Source organism: Anolis sagrei, chromosome 2 (genome assembly GCF_037176765.1).
Source record: "Anolis sagrei isolate rAnoSag1 chromosome 2, rAnoSag1.mat, whole genome shotgun sequence".
NCBI classification, from domain to species: domain Eukaryota; kingdom Metazoa; phylum Chordata; class Lepidosauria; order Squamata; family Dactyloidae; genus Anolis; species Anolis sagrei.
In genome coordinates, this window is record NC_090022.1 from 127,400,878 (window position 1) to 127,417,044 (window position 16,167).

Here is a 16,167-nt window from a genome sequence, read left to right on the forward strand (position 1 = left end):
AATCAGGAACACCTAGTCACCTCTCAACAAAGGATTCTCCTAGGCAGTCACAAGCCACACCTAAAAACTGTCAGATCATCAAATGCTAATCAAGGTGGCCAGTTGAAACATTCACACCTCCCTCCAACAGACAAGAGTTCTTTCTCCCACCCTGGACTTTCCATAGATATATAAACCCAATTTTCCTAGTTTCCAACAGACCTCACAACCTCTGAGGATGCCTGCTGCAGATGCAGGCAAAATGTCAGGAGAGAATGCTTCTGGAACATGCTTCTAGAAAAACATACCCAATGTCATATACATAGGGCTCATACACACTCTCTCTCTATACACATACACACATATATACATTCATATATACACATACATATACATATGCACATGCCATATTTCTAAAATTATAAGGCATGATCAATAAGATGCACTCTAATTTCAGTACCACCACCAACAAAAAATGCACAAAGATACACTTGCAATTCTAAGATGCAGTCCATTTTTAGACATTTATATAGGGAAAAAACTGTGTCTCAGAACTGAAGAAATACAGCATATATATATATATATATATATATATATATATATATATATATATCTCGTCCATACACTATACGACAGACTCCCAGTTAACTGGAATTAAAACAACAGGAACTCTCAAGCAACGGGCAAAATAATCAAAACATAATAAAGTTTACGTAACAATTAAAATATTTTTAAAGCAAAAATGTAAGTTGAAGCTAAGTTTGTCTCCAGATGTAGTTGCATATAGATCAGGCATGGGCAAACTTGGGCCCTCCAGGTGTTTTGGACTTCAACTCCCACCATTCCTAACAGCCGATCAGTACAGATCAATAAATTGTACATTACACATCTTATCTATCTATCCAGGATGTCTCTTTACCAGATTATATAAGGTTCCTCCCCAATTTGCATATGCTTACAGAGCTGTGTCTGGGGCACTTCCTGCCCTTCCGCCCTCCCAGGTAGAGCTTTCTTTCTCTTAAAGGTGCCGGAGAGAGGCAGGTCTGCTCGGGGCGCATGCGCAGTGTTGTCTCCGCTGCTTTGCGTCCCCCGCGCCTTGCAGCTGGGCGGGGGAGGCGCCTCCGCTGCCCTTAAAGCACGACAGAAGCGGAGGGACGGAGGTGTGGACGCCGCTGAAGCCTTCCCGCTGAACCGCCGGGCGCTGGAGGTCAGGGCGCAAGATCCGGGTAACCTTTCCGACCGCATTGGCTGGCTTTTGGGCCAGTCTGGGAATCAAGGAGCCCAGGATGGTCATCTGTCGGGAGGGCTCTGCTTGCACATCAGAATGGGGTTGGACCGGATGGCCTGGCCGAGGGGAGTGGAGTGGAATGGAGGGGAGGGGGGTTTCTTCAAATTCTAGGAGTCTATGAAAAAAATGCTTTTCATAAATAGTGGCAGAATGGAGTTGGACTGGATGGCTCTTCCAATTTTAGGATTCTGTTTGAGAAAATAATCTTTTCACAACTCAAATCACTTTGACTTGACTACACTGCCTCCAGCACTTGAGTGGTGGGCTGGGGTTGCCCGAAGTTTGGGGCCAATTTGCAGTGATCCAGTGGTTCTCAGCCTGTGGGTCCCCAGATGTTTTGGCCTTCAACTCCCAGAAATCCCAACAGTTGGTAAACTATCTGGGATTTCTGGGAGTTGTAGGCCAAACCACCTGGGGACCCACAGGCTGAGAACCAGTGATGGATGGAGGGTGCATCTTGACTCCAGGCAACTGCTCTGGCTCCATGCCACTGGGGTTTGTAGTCTGCACTCCTTGGCTGGCAGAGAAGGCTGGAGGTTTGACTGCAGAGTGTATAGAGAGGCACCTTGTGATCTTTGCCCTTCTGGCAAAACTCCCACTTGGCATGAAGCCGGCTCCGAACGCCCTGAATTTGGAGAGGCCCCTGGAGCTTCAGAAGAAGATTTGGCCTCATTCCCATTTGCCCTTCTTTTGTGCCAAGCAACAACAACAATAATAATAATAATAATAATAATAACTTCTTTTATATACTGTCTTATCTCCCCAAAGGAACTCAGGGCGGTGAACAACAAAGTCAGCAAACAGTTCAGCAAAGTCAGCAAGCTTTCATAGGAAGGGACTAGCAAAACCACGCCTGAGTATGAGGAAATGTGTCTTCAAGTCACTTTATACCGACCTCATCAATTCCATAAGCAGGGAATACTCGGGCATGGTTTTGCCAGTTCCTTCCTATGAAAGGAAGCTTTCCTCGGTGGTCTCTCACCCAAGGAATAACTACTGCAGACCCTACTTAGCTTCCAAGATCAGAAAGCCTCTGATGTCTTTGAGGTATTTTAGGCCTAAGGTAAAGGTAAAGGTTTCCCCTGACATTAAGTGCACTTCTGGCAGACTCTGGGGATTGCTGCTCATCTCCATTTCTAAGCCAAAGAGCCGGTGTTGTCCATAGACACCTTCAAGGTCATGTGGCCAGCATGACTGCATGGAGTGCTGTTACCTTCCCACAGAAGCAGTACCTATTGATCTCACATTTGCATGTTTTCGAACATGTTAGAAGCTGGGCCTAACAATGGGAGCTCACCCTGCTCCCTGGATTCGAACCACCGGCCTTTTGGTCAGCAAGTTCAGCAACTCAACACTTTAACCCGCTGCACCACTAGGAGGCCCATTTTAGGACTGTGCAGGGCTCTATATATTGGCTGCAGAGTTTGTCCTTCTTCCCCTAAGATCAGATGGGATCTGGTGCCTTTTGAGTATTCATAATAATAATATTATAATACCTTATTTCTAGACCGCCCTCTCTCCCCGAAGGGACTCAGGGTGGTTTGCATACATATAAAAAGACAAACCTTCAATGCCATAATTAGACTCACAGAATTAGAAACCCTACATCAAAGCATTCCCTGCTGACACTTGTAGACTTGTGCACAGCTCTGCCTTCTCTTACCTTTATAAGCCAAAGAAGGGGCTGTATCCACCCAAGAAAGCTTGCTGCCCTCTCGGTGTGCAGAGATAGAAGCACCATTGAATTTGTTGTGTCCAGCTCTACCTCTGCAACCAATGCCAAATATCCACAAGGAAATGGGCACCTGGCTTTATTGGGGAGCTTGCCATTTGTTGAAGAGCTTATTATGAAGGGTGCATTTACACTGGGCATGTGGAAATTTCAGCCCTCCAGGTGTTTTGGACTTCAGGTCCCACAATTCCTAACAGCTGGGTTTGGGGTTTTTTGTGTGTGTCAGGGCCAACTTGAGAAACTGCAAGTTGCTTCTAGGGTGAGAGAATTGGCCGTCTGCAAGGACGTTGCCCAGGGGACGCCTGGATGTTTTGATGTATTACCATCCTTGTGGGAGGCTTCTCTTATGACCCCGTATGGGGAGTTGGAGCTGACAGAGGGAGCTCATCCATGCTGTCCCCAGATTAGAACCTCCGACATGTTGGTCTTCAGTCCTGCCAGCACAAGGGTTTAACCCCACCAGAAGCTCCGGTAGGAATTGTGGAAGTAGAAGTCCAAAACATCTGGAGGGCTCAAGTTTGCCCATACATGATCTACACTGCAAAATCAATGCAGTTTGACCCCACTTCCCACTGTCATGGCTTATAAGAATTGTTGTTTGCCAGAGAAGACTAAAGGCCTTGTAAAACTACAACCCCGCATAATTCCACAGCATTGAGCCATGGCATTTCAAGTGGTGTCAGACTGCATCCTTGCGTGCTTTAAAGCTGAATCCTTCCTTTGCAGCCCTGGGATCGAAGGGGAGCACGATGTCTCTCTACAGCTCCTTATTGATCCCAACTCGCCTGGTGCTGAAGGCCTCGAAGGCCATGATCGGGCTGGGGATGTACAGCCTGGCTTGCCTTTCGGCTGCCTTCAACCTCTCCTGGGCACTCTGGCTGCTGCTGACCAGGGGCCCCCAGCGGGTGTTTCACAAGAGGACGCGGGAGGCGCCCCCCAGCTGCCTCACAGACACCACTTATGGGGAACACCGCTACCTGACCCTCAAGGTGAACAGACGAAGAAAAGAACCAATTGCCCTTACGGGGGGTGCTATTCAAAGGGAAGGCAAGATCTTGAATGTTGGCTGGTGCATTTGAAAGTTTGGGGAATACCTAAGAAACAAGCCACTCATGTTAGAGTGCATGTCTGTTGAAGAGGGGATCCAGTTTGAGCCCACTTTCACTACCATTGGCTCAGTGCTACGGAGTCCTGGGATTTGTATTTTGGGATGCAGCAACACTCTTCGGCAGAGGAAGTGAAAAGCATTAGAAAATTATAACTCACATGATTCCACAGCACTGAACCATGGTAGTTAAAGTGGTGTGAAACTGCATTAATTCTTCAGCCTAGGATGAAATATTAACCAGGTTGCTGCCAGTTTTCTGGCTGTATGGCCATGTTCCAGAAGCATTCTCTCCTGACATTTCACCCCCATCTATGGCAGCCATCATCAGAGGTGTGAGTGAGGTCTGTTGGAAACTGGGCAAGTGGGGCTTATATATCTGTGCAATAATGTCCAGGGTGGGAGAAAGAACTCTTGTCTGTTTGAGGCAAGTGTGAATGTTGTAATTGGCCACCTTGATTACCATTGAATGACCTTGCAGCTTCAAAGCCTGGCTGCTTCCTGCCTGGGGGAATCCTTTGTTGGGAGGTGTTAGCTGGCCCTGATTGTTTCCTGTCAAGAATTCCCCTGTTTTCTAAGTGTTGATCTTTATTTACTGTCCTGATTTTAGAGTTTTAAAAATACTGGTAGCCAGATTTAAAAATACTGGTAGCCAAAGGACCAAATATAAAGACTCATGGCTTTCGAACAGCAACAGAGATCTTTCCCAAAGAACCCACTTGTAACTGGAGATAATGGGGATTGCATTTGGGGCCTATATTATACAAAACACATATTTTATCACTGGGTGGCAGTCTCTTGTCAAGGAGAAGGTGCCCTGGGCAAAGCCTATGTGTAACTCTTCGATTTCTCTGTTTTGGGGATTCAAGCACTCAGGGCTGCGCCTCCACTATGTCATCGCAGGCCAAGAAGGTGCACGGCTCATGCTTTTCTTGCATGGCTTTCCCGAGAACTGGTAAGTGTGGAAGAAGTATATGGAAATTGTGGGGGGGTGGGGGGTGGGAAAGAAGGTTGATACCTGTTCTCTCCGATGTTGTTCTTGTAAGCGACAGGTGATGTGTCCATGTGAGTCAGTCACATGGTATCTAGTTTATATGACCCACGCTAAGTTATTAGCACATCCTTTGACTATAATTATGCAACATTTCATTTGGTTTCAGTCATGTGCTGAATGACATGCAAAAGCAAAACAGTTGACAGTCAACAAATTTAGGATAGGAAAAACAAATGACTGGTTATTTTTGTTTGTTTGATCTGTCTTCTGCCTTTCTCCCAAAATTCCACTGTAAGTTTAAAAACGCTTCAGTGAAAACAAATGAATTATACATATTGGAATAGAAAATAAATATATTCAATTGGGTTGCTGTTTTCCAGGCTGTATGGCCATGTTCGAAAAGTATTATCTCCTGATGTTTTACCCATATTTATGGCAGGCATCCTCAGAGGTTGCGAGGTCTGTTGGAAACTAGGCAAGTGAGGTTTCTATATCTGTGGAATAATGTCCAGGGTGGGAGAAAGAACCCTTGTCTGCTTGAGGCAAGTGTGAATGCTGCAGTGGGCCACCTTAATTAGCATTGAATGGCCTTGCAGCTTCAAAGCCTGGCTGCTTCCTCCCTGGGGGGAATCCTTTGTTGGGAGGTGCTAGCTGGTCCTGATTGATTCATGTTAGCAATTCCCCTGTGTTCTGAGTGTTCCTCTTTCTTACTGACCTAATTTTATAGTTTTTAAAATGCTGGTAGCCAGATTTTGTTTGGAAATCAAAATTAAACAATGGGAGAGAAAATTTAGATGAAGATTAAATGGATATCTATTAAAATCAGAGGAAGACATCCTAAAGAAGTTTGTAGAATAGTTCATGATACTGGTCTATGGAGAAGGGAAAAGAACAGAGAAAGTGATGATGACTTGGATATTTGTAGCTTGGGAAGCTCTCTCTGTACTTATCCTCTTTATCGTTTGGGGCAAACCAAGAATGAGCAACTTGGAAGTCCCTGAACATGGAGTTGGCAGATCAAAAGACAACCTGGCTAAATGGCGCGACCTAGAAGAATCCTCCCCCTGGTACGACTGTGGAGCAGAACAAACAACTCAGCACCTGTAGGCTTGCCCACAATGCCCTGCCTCATGCACAGAGGAAGAGTTGTTTAAAGCTACAGACAATGCAGTCATGGTTGCCTGTTGTTGGTCTAAAAATATTTAGCTGCTTGTGTTCCCTCTATTTTATCAGTTTGATACTTGTTTATTTATGCAATGCTTTTGACACGAAATAAATAAAATGGTTTGGATTTATCAAAACAGGTTTATGTGGCATCATCAACTGAAGGAATTTAAGCAAGCATTTAAGGTGGTCGCCATTGATCTCAAGGGCTTTGGTTTTTCCGATGCACCTCCTGGTCTTGAACACTATAAGAGGGATGTCTTGATGGAAGACATACGAAGTGTTGTTGAAGCCCTGGGATCCAGCGAGAAGGATGGTGAGAAGGGAAACGGTTATAATCACAATAGAGGGAAGGGTGCTAATATACCAGCACTACAGGGACTTGTTGGTCATCAATGAATACATTTCTTGGTTGGGTTGGATGGATAGTTATGGGCCTTGCAGAGTATAAGTGAGTCTGTAAGTTTGGGAAAGTTCTATCTGGCTTGTAGCATTGTGCACATCAGTAGCTGTGTGTTGGTCTTTTTTGTTTTTATCCTTTAGCATCTGCTAAGTGCATCCTGTTAGGGCACGACTGGGGTGGATGCCTTGCCTTTGAATTTGCTGCCACTTACCCAAACATGGTGGAGAAACTAGTTGTCTTGAACGGTGTTCAATCACATGTTCTAGCAGGTAAGACTACTTTTGTCCTGCATTTCTCTGCTCACAATGGTCATGCCCAGGTTTTGACATATTTTAACACCAGATCCTGAATTGGGCAAAAGATTGAGAGGCCTAACTCTGGTAGGGGCATTCTGCTCAAGAAGCAATGGTCCACTTTCATCACAGTACATAAAAATGATAACAATTATAATTAATGAAATCAAAACAGACTAAAAACATTACTAATGATACCTTCAAATGAACAAAGCAAGCTAAGGGTACACCTGCATTGTAGAATTAATGCAGTTTGACAGCACTTTCATTGCTGTGACTTAGTGCTGTGAAATCCTGGGATTTGTCGTTTCATGAGCACTCATTGACAGAAACAGCTGAAGACCTTATACTATAATTACAATTGCTATGGTTTCTTAGCATTGAGCCATGGCAGTTAAAAGTAATGTCAAATATGCTGTCAAACCACATTAATTATACAGAATAGATACATCCTAAGAATGCAACTATCCATTTGAGTAGGGCAAAGGTTACCAATATGTGGCCTTACAAAAATTGAACTGCAGCTCCCATCATTCACATTATAATTGGCTTTGCTGCCTAGAACTGATGGGAGTTCGATTCCACCCATATCTGGAAAGCCTGGAAAAATAGAAATGTTATCCTTGGTGCCTCAGTTACAGTCCGCCAAAACTGAGTCTTCTGGATTTGGGGCTGTATAACATGTAACATAATAATGCCAGCTTGTCACAACGTATGTTTTCTCTTGATGTGGCAGAATACATGCCCCGGCATCCCAGCCAGCTGCTGAAAAGTGAATACATGTTCCTGTTCCAGCTTCCCAAACTGCCAGAGTTCCTGCTGTCTTTGGATGACTTTCTTGTGAGTGAGGATAAGATTTGGAGTGGGGATGTCAGTCCATGGTCTGCCCCTTTGGGAAGTTAAGCTTGATGTAGTGATAAAGTGGGCTCTTGCTTTCCTCTGGGGTTTAGCTCCATTACTCCCCATGGATACCAAAATTCATGGATGTTCAAGTTCCATTATACACAATGACATAGTAAAAATACATATATATCAAACCACTGAGCTGCTGAACTTCCTGACCGAAAAGTTGGTGGTTCAAATCCAGGGAGCAGAGTGAGCTCCCACTGTTAACCCCAGCTTCTACCAACCTAGCAGTTTGAAAACATGCAAATGTGAGTAGATTAATAGGTACCGCTTCTGTGGGAAAGTAACGGCGCTCCACACAGTCATGCCGGCCACATGACCTTGGAGGTGTCTACGGACAACGCTGGCTCTTTTGCTTAGAAATGGAGATGAGCAGTACCTCCAGAGTCGAACTTGGCTTAATGTCAAGGGGAAACATTTACATTTACTTAGAAAATGACAAAACAAGGTTTGTTTTTCGAAAATAAAACTTTCAATTACTGAATGGTTGAATGCATGGTTACAGCCCATACATAGGCTTACCAGGTAAAAACACAGGAAAATAATATTTTTTTAAATGGAGGTGATACACTATTGCCCAATTTGGGTACTTTATGGTAGCTTCATAATGAGCAAATACATATAAAACAAACACTGTGGAATGAGATCTCTCCAGCTCACAGTAGTTAAAATATACAGCAGACCTGGAGAACATAAAGTCCCCCATATGTTTTATTAGGCTGTGTCTTTCCTCTGTCTTACCCTGAAATGGCAATATTGAGGGATGTGGGTGTTGTAGGCCAACATCCGATGTGTGAGTATTTGTGTGTGTGTGTGTGTGTGTGTGTGTGAGGATCACTTTATTTATTTATGTATTTATTTACAGTATTTATATGCCACTTTTCTCACCCCTAGGGGGATGCTAAGCGGTTTACAAAAAATAATGGCAAAATTCAATGCCTTACATACATACACAAAATCATAAATCAAACAGCATATGACTAAGCATAAAATACATTAGGACACATTCACCATAAGATAATAGGACATATAAACATGAAGTATATTTTTAAAAAATCGAATAAAAACATGTTCCCGGCCTATTTGTTGGATGAGGTGTGTTTATATTGAAGATCCACAGGATGTTCTGACTTGTTTCTACAGTACATAAAGCAGCTTTTCACCAGCAAGAAGAAGGGAATCCAGAATCCAGATCATTATCTGACAGAAGAAAAACTGGATGTTTATCTATATAGTCTATCTCAGCCTGGCCGATTAACACCACCTCTGAATTACTACAGGAACATAATCAGGTAAAGCCCAGCCTTTTCCATTTTCTCTGCTTATGCAGGCTACCGATTGCCTTTCTTTCTTGGGGTTGTACACCTGGAGGCATTAGTACCTTCAGACTGTTTTTTCAGGAAGGCTGGAGAGGTATAGATTGTCGGGAGGGAATTAGTACGGATGGCTGGTTGACTGACTCACTCTTTCCATTAGAAAATAATACCCATCCTCTTTTAGTATGTTTGCAGGGAAAGGGAATGGTAGAAATTCTGAGATCCCACCTAAAGCCATTTAGAGAAATAATTGGGTTGTGGAATATAAGTGGTGGGATGGAAATACTTCCTTTCCAGCTCCCTTCAAATTCAACCCACCCACTTCCATCTGCTGTGCCTGAGACCTCTTGCAAGTAGTAAGAGCTATGCAAATGTGTGTCTATCCATACAGCTGGCGCCTTCCAAAGAGCAAGGATATCTTGATGCCTGTGTTGCTGCTCTGGGGAAAGAATGATGGATTCCTGGAACCAGGATTGGCTGAACTGATGAAGCAGCACATGCGGAGTGGCGTCCAGGTGCACATGATCCCTAAATGCAGTCACTGGATAGCTGAGGATCAACCTGAAGAAATCAATCGCCTGATAGGGTCTTTCCTTCTGGAGAAAGGAGCCGATGAAGGAAAGGAGTAGCTCCTCCACCAACTGGAGGCTTCCTCCTATTTGGTATGCAGAAACTCACAATAACAGCAACTCAGCCTGACCCTTTTTCTGCGGAGTGTTGCTGCTCTTTCTTGGACCTCACTCCCATATTAATAATTGACTTTGCTTCATGCTCACATTCTCTTGCACCTCAATAAAGACTACCTAACCTGCACCCAGCTTTTTGGGAGGCAGGTGTCACAACTTCGGACCACAGGGAGTTGTATTTTACCAGAGGCCTCCTGACTCACCTCCGCTTTGGTGGGAGGTATGAACGCTCTTGCAAGAGGGAGTGATTCTTTCTTGGTTCCTTGACAGCCAAATCCTGAACAAACAGGATTCCTGACATTCCTTTTCAGAGACAAGCCACTGCCTTTGCAAACTGCTCCATAGGTCCCTGTGGGAAGAACCTGCTGGTTTGGGTGATCCGGAAAGGGAATTTTAATTTTGATTGGAACATGTGTGTCAGATCTGATCTTTCTAGTGCCTAAGATCTGAAGCCAAAAGAGAATGGAGTGAAAATATTCTCCAGAAATAATATAAGGGATAGAACGAGGGCACCTCAGAAATGAGTCAGACTAGTGCTGCGAAATGGTAAAGAATGGATCTGTCGACTGCGGGGACACAATTTAGTGCTTGGCTGAAAATAGCAACTTCAAAGCCAAATGTAACCAAGGAGGCACAATCATTAACAGAGAAATGGTGTGTACCCTAATTTAGAACATTTTCCTGAAAAGAGCCCTGTAACTGTTTTCTTTCACAGTCATGGCAGCCAAGTTAAGCACACTTCTTTTCACACAGAAATACTTTCATATATAGATTGGCCCTCAATGAACATCTAATCAGATGAAAACATCTTCCTGGTAGTTTAATCATCGAGTTTAACACCTGCAGAGATTGGAAATGCCACTCTTTAGGTAACAGTGCCCTGACTTCCTCTCACAAAATGACGGTAGAGTATGGGAATTACTGTCCAAAAAAATTCAACATTTTCAAGAGTGCTGGGAAAGATTCGGCTTGATCTATTCTACCATTCCTGCCACCACTGTAAAGGAAATGTTTAGGGATAATGTGCTGGCATGCATCACTTAATAAAGCTTCTGACGAACTCATTTTTAAAACAAATATTTTTGTACCTGTTCAGCTCCACTTTTCCTCGTTTATAACTGGAATGGTTGTTCTGATACATCAGTATTGGGAGGATGGTGAAAAAGGGATGGAGAAACACAAGTTTTAGTGTCAAGTTGCAGGAGGCTTTCTGTACTAAATACAAAAAAGCTTGAGTTTACAGAGAATGGAGTTCTGCTGGGTTTGCTTTAATCAGGTGTGCCTGCCTACAAGAGGGAAGGTAGACGGCAGCTGCCCTCCAGAGTCTCTTCCTGAGCATAACATGCAGGGGCAGGAGAACGGAGAAAGGGGGAAAGCAAAGGAGCCTTTCTCATCAGTTTTCCCCAAACACATTTTTGAAAGAATTTACATGTAAGTTTGGCCACCAAAATGGAAATAATAAGAAAAGTAGAGGCGAGTGAAAGAAAGCTTTAAGTAGTCTCTAGAAAATTCATGTTTTTTGTTTTAAATATGCACAGTGTTCCTAACCTAGTAGATTTTACAAATGCATATTAAGTTTTGAATCAAAGGTTTGCTGAAACATGCTAAACTGCCCTTCTTTTCTGTGGTGTAGGATCCTTTCCCTATTGTTTCCATGTTATTTCTGTCTTGGGTGCCAATTTTTCTGTTAGAAGTAATGCCCAGGAACACAGTTGGTTTGTTAACTGAGTTATCCCTGTATATAATTATTTTATTGTCCATGTTTTTTATTTTAATTGCTTGTATTGTTGCTATTATTGCTTGTATATTTGTATTTGGGCTCGGCCTCATGTAAACCGCACCGAGTCCCTTGGGGAGATGGTAGCGGGGTATAAATAAATTATTATTATTATTATTATTATTATTATTATTATTATTATAAGCATGGCCAAGAATAACATAATATTACCACAGCAGAGAGCATTGAAATAGGGACCCATCTGGCAAGTAAATTCCCACTGATATGTTTTGGTCAGAGTTTGATGTTGGCAACATGTCAAAAGAGCAGTTATGTTAGATTTTGTCTGATCCCTCTGTGATATGACCACATACATGCATATCTTGGTTTCCAGAGTCCTAGTCCAGCACTCAAAGCTATACCAGATGATGAGCCAGCCTGGCTTAGTGTTTTGGGTGCTGGACTTAGACTCTGGGAAACCAAGATTCAAATCCATGCTCCCTTATGGAAATCATCTGGGTCTCCTCCTCACACTTTCTCAACCTCAAAGGAAGGTAACGGGAAACCTCCTCAGAAGAAACCCTGCCAAAGAAACCCCTACAATAAGGGTGCTTTGGGGTTGCCATAAGTTGGAAATGACATAAGAGCACGCAACTAGAAGAGAAGTGTAGTCCTGATGAAGAAAAACAAAGCACTCAAGTTCCTTAACAATACTGTATGGCCCACTTACCAATACCCATCATTTCAATTACCAAACTTCCACACACCCCACCCCCACCAAAACAAAGTGGCTGTAGGCCTTTCTAGGTCCTCCAGTGCTATTCTATGGTATGCTTTTGCAATAAATGTAGTGGAAATATAAAGCATATTATTCTCCACAGTTTCAAGAATCTATTGGAGTGGTTCGTGGGCCTTTGAAAATATTTCCGATAGATATTGCGGCGGGGTCCTTTTTCATAGGAATGAATGCTATGCTTTCTCATTCTCTTTTCAATGAGATTGTTCTGCTCTTGAAAGGCCACCAGGGGGCAGTGTTGTAGTGGGTGTTCTTTAGATCATTGTATGTATGGTAGATTGTTCTGGGCTATTTAGTGCTAGATGCTAAAGCACTGGCAAGGGCAAACCTGGGCCCTCCAGGTGTTTTGGACTTCAACTCCCACAATTCCTAACAGCCGATAGGGAGTTGAAGCCCAAAACACCCGGAGGGCCCAAGTTTGTCCGTGCCTGAGCTAAAGCAAACCAAAAACGAGGGGGGGGGGGGGGGAATGACAAGTTGCCATGCCAAAATCATTTTACCTTTTATTTAAAATCCAGCGTAGCCTATGTAAAGCCACATGTTACATCTGAAACACAAAATTGGATTTCAGTATACCACTTACAATAGTGACATGACACTGGGAGACGAAAGTTCAAATCCCATTTAGTCATAGAAACCCACTGTGTGACCTTCCCAATGCACACTTTCCTAGCCCCAGTGGAAGCCTCTGAAGAAATGTTGCTGAGAAAACCCAGTGATAGCATTGCCTTACAGAAATGACTTCAGTGCACGTCAGAAAATTACGGGACGATGCCTGGCTGTACAAAAGAACACTCAACTTGCAATAAGACAAACCAGGGCAGCCTCTTTATCATTTGTGGCACAGCACTGCTAGAGCCCTCCACTATTCCTAGTGCATACTTTAAGTACCTGCCTACTCTAGATTCAGTTTCAGGTTGTTTTCCCTCATCCAGTCCATTATTTCCTCCAGACAGTCATTTAGAGGAAACAAACTGTCCCTAGCTGAAGCTGTTTAGGAAGACACGGAGAAATATATTTGAATGTCATCAGCATCTTGAGAGCATGATGCTCCTGATTCCCAAAGCGTTCCATAATGATACCACGGTTGATGAAGGAGTCCAGATTTATTGTCACACAGGTTGTTGGCCCATTCCTGTTTCTGTTTGACAGTCTCTGCTCACATGACAGCCCCAATGGCTGGATATGATCCAGGGAACTGTACCTGCAACAATCATGGCAGGAGGGAATCTGATTCAGGGCTGACTTTTGCTACCTCTTTCATCCTGGCTCTTACTTAACTTGCTGGTCAATGCGTATGATCTTGTCTTTCTATCAATGGCTTCAAGTTAGGGGGCATCCAGTCAGACTTGGCTTTCCTGCGTGCCAGTCCACCACTGCAACTACTACACCAAACCACTCTCACACTTTCTACACACTTGATCTTAGCCAAAAGGCTGAGAACACACTTTCAGGAACCCTTTGCACATCAGTCTTTCCCAAAAAATGGCAACATATTGGTAAGAAAAGAAACTAAGCATTTGTCTGTAAAGTACCATATTTTTTTCCTGTCGGGAGCGACTTGAGAAACTGCAAGTCAATTCTGGCGTGAGAGAATTGGCCATCTGCAAGGATGTTGCCAAGGGGATGCCCAGATGTTTGATGTTTTACCATCCTTGTGGGAGGCTTCTCTCATGTCCCCACATGGGGAGCTGGAGCTGACAAAGGGAGCTCAACCCACTTTCCCCGGATTTGAACAGCTGACCCGTCAGTCATCAGTCCTGCTGGCACAAGGGTTTAGCCAACTGCGCCACTAAGGGCTCCTGCACCATAATTTAAATGTTGTAATTGCGGAATGATTCACAGTGGTTTGGGAAAATGGTGTAGAGGAGAACATTTATATCTGCACAAAGGGACATTAAGTGTTTTTGTTTACTCTTGTCTTTTTACCTCTGTCTTTCCTTTGTTCTCTCCACCACTTCTACTTGTAGATTTTCAGAAGCAAATGTAGGATCAGAAAAGATAATCTACAGGGATCCCTATAATTCTATTATCTCCATAAAGATGCCTTCCTAGAAGTATGGGATATAGAAAACATTGTTTTTGTCTGAATTTACATGATGCATTCCTAGAAGCCACATAAAGACCATGATTAACAAATTGCTGCTTACATGGGAAGCATTTAGCCACACAGGGATTTGAAAGTGCTGGCTGTACAACTACGTATCTTCTCCACAAACTTTGGATTTTTTTCCCTGTAGGTTTTCTATTCTCTTTTTTCCCCTTTCTCTGGCATGTTTCACAGTCCATACAACCAAAAAATAGTTCTTAGCTATCACTGGAACTGTATCCACTGGACAGATAAAAGACTAGTCCTGAAGCAAGCATCCCTCGTATTGCTGGAAGAGAATCCGTTCCTGCCCTTGGAGAAGTGGCACACAGTGTAACAATGGCTCCTGTAGCATCGGCAGTCAATGGTCATATTTACTTCCTGGAAAAGAAACTAGTTTATTTATTTATTTATTTTTTATTTATTTACTGCTCTTATATACCGCAATTCTCAGCCCGGGGGCAACTCATTGCGGTGTTCAAAGTCTTGCAAACAAAGAGAGTAAAAGCTGCATCTCTCAAGCAGCTTGGCAAATTTTTTGTTGTGCTAGGAATACCTTTTTGCTTTATATCTTCAGGGAAGAAAGGGGGGCTTGGCAGAGCAGAACAAATCAATGCCTGGATTAGAGACCCTCCTGCTTTTCACACCTGAAAACTGGAGCACATATTGCCAAGCAACATCAGTGTGTGGTCAAGATGGCAGAAGTTACTTATGATAAAGAACACAAAACCTACCACTTCATTGCACTAGAGAGAAAAAATACCTTAAAATCTGGTTTCTGCCTCCTGCAGAATTCTGGGGTTTGTAGTTTAGTGAGGCTGTTAAAGGCTCCTCCCTAAATGGCAAAACCCAGATTTCTGCAGGAGTAGAAACTGCTACATTCAGCGAAGGACAAGAGGGATCATCTCTCCTCTGCAGGAGTCTACTGTATCCCATGCAGCTGTGGACAAGTCGACATAAGGACCACCAAACATGGCAAGGCCCAGACATGAATCAAGGAACGTGAAAGGCACTGCGGACTAACTAAACGAGAGAAGTCAGCCATAGCAGAGCACCTGATGAACCAACCTGGACACAGCACATTATCCGAGAACACAGAAATGCTGGACCACTCTCACAACTAACATGCCAGGCTACACAGAGAAGCCGTTGAAATCCACAAGCATGCGGACAATTTCAACAGAAAAGAGGAAATCATGAAAATGAACAAAATCTGGCTACCAGTATTTTAAAAAAAACCCTCTAAAAACAGGTCAGTAAAGAAAGAACAACACTCAGAAAACAGGGGAATTCCAGACAAGAATCTATCAGGGCCAGCTAACACCTCCCAACAAAGGATCCCCCAGGGAGCAGTCAGCCAGTCTTTGAAGCTACAAAGGCATTAAATGCTAATCAAGATGGCCAATTGCAACATTCACACTTGCCTCACACAGACAAGAGTTCTTTCTCCCAACCTGGACATTATTCCACAGATAATGAATTGAATTGTAGCATTGAATTTTTGCTGTTCTTGTTAACCGCTGTGAGTCGCCTAAGGGCTGAGAACAGCGGTATACAAATAAAGTAAATATATATATGTGTGTGTGTGTGTGTGTGTGTGTATGTATAAACCCCAACAGACCTCTCAATCTCTGAGGATGCCTGCCATAGATGTGGACGAAATGTCAGTAGATAATGCTTCTGGAACATAGCCATACAG

The 16,167-nt window shown here is 43.4% G+C and overlaps 1 protein-coding gene across 2 annotated transcripts; it reads left to right on the forward strand.

The window, feature by feature from the left end:
* The first annotated feature begins 1,035 nt into the window (after positions 1 to 1,035).
* EPHX3 (epoxide hydrolase 3) lies at positions 1,036 to 10,943 on the forward strand. 2 transcript variants are annotated; one of them, XM_060764428.2, is made up of 8 exons: positions 1,036 to 1,186; positions 3,726 to 3,988; positions 4,974 to 5,059; positions 6,403 to 6,578; positions 6,806 to 6,934; positions 7,695 to 7,798; positions 9,008 to 9,156; positions 9,572 to 10,943. In XM_060764428.2, the coding sequence occupies exons 2-8, from the start codon at positions 3,749 to 3,751 to the stop codon at positions 9,807 to 9,809; spliced, it is 1,122 nt and encodes a 373-aa protein (XP_060620411.2). In that variant the 5' UTR covers positions 1,036 to 1,186; positions 3,726 to 3,748; the 3' UTR covers positions 9,810 to 10,943. The 2 variants fall into 2 exon arrangements, with proteins under 2 accessions (XP_060620411.2, XP_060620409.2); XM_060764426.2 differs by having other exon boundaries at positions 1,037 to 1,205.
* Positions 10,944 to 16,167: the final 5,224 nt, after the last annotated feature.

What these genes read in the sequence shown, in the direction of transcription:
- EPHX3 (XM_060764428.2), top strand. Translation starts at nt 3,749, where the DNA reads ATGTCTCTCTACAGCTCCTTATTGATCCCAACTCGCCTGGTGCTGAAG. An exon ending in ACCGCTACCTGACCCTCAAG is followed by an intron (nt 3,989 to 4,973) that starts GTGAACAGACGA and finishes TGGGGATTCAAG; the next exon opens with CACTCAGGGCTGCGCCTCCA. An exon ending in TGTCTTTGGATGACTTTCTT is followed by an intron (nt 7,799 to 9,007) that starts GTGAGTGAGGAT and finishes TTGTTTCTACAG; the next exon opens with TACATAAAGCAGCTTTTCAC.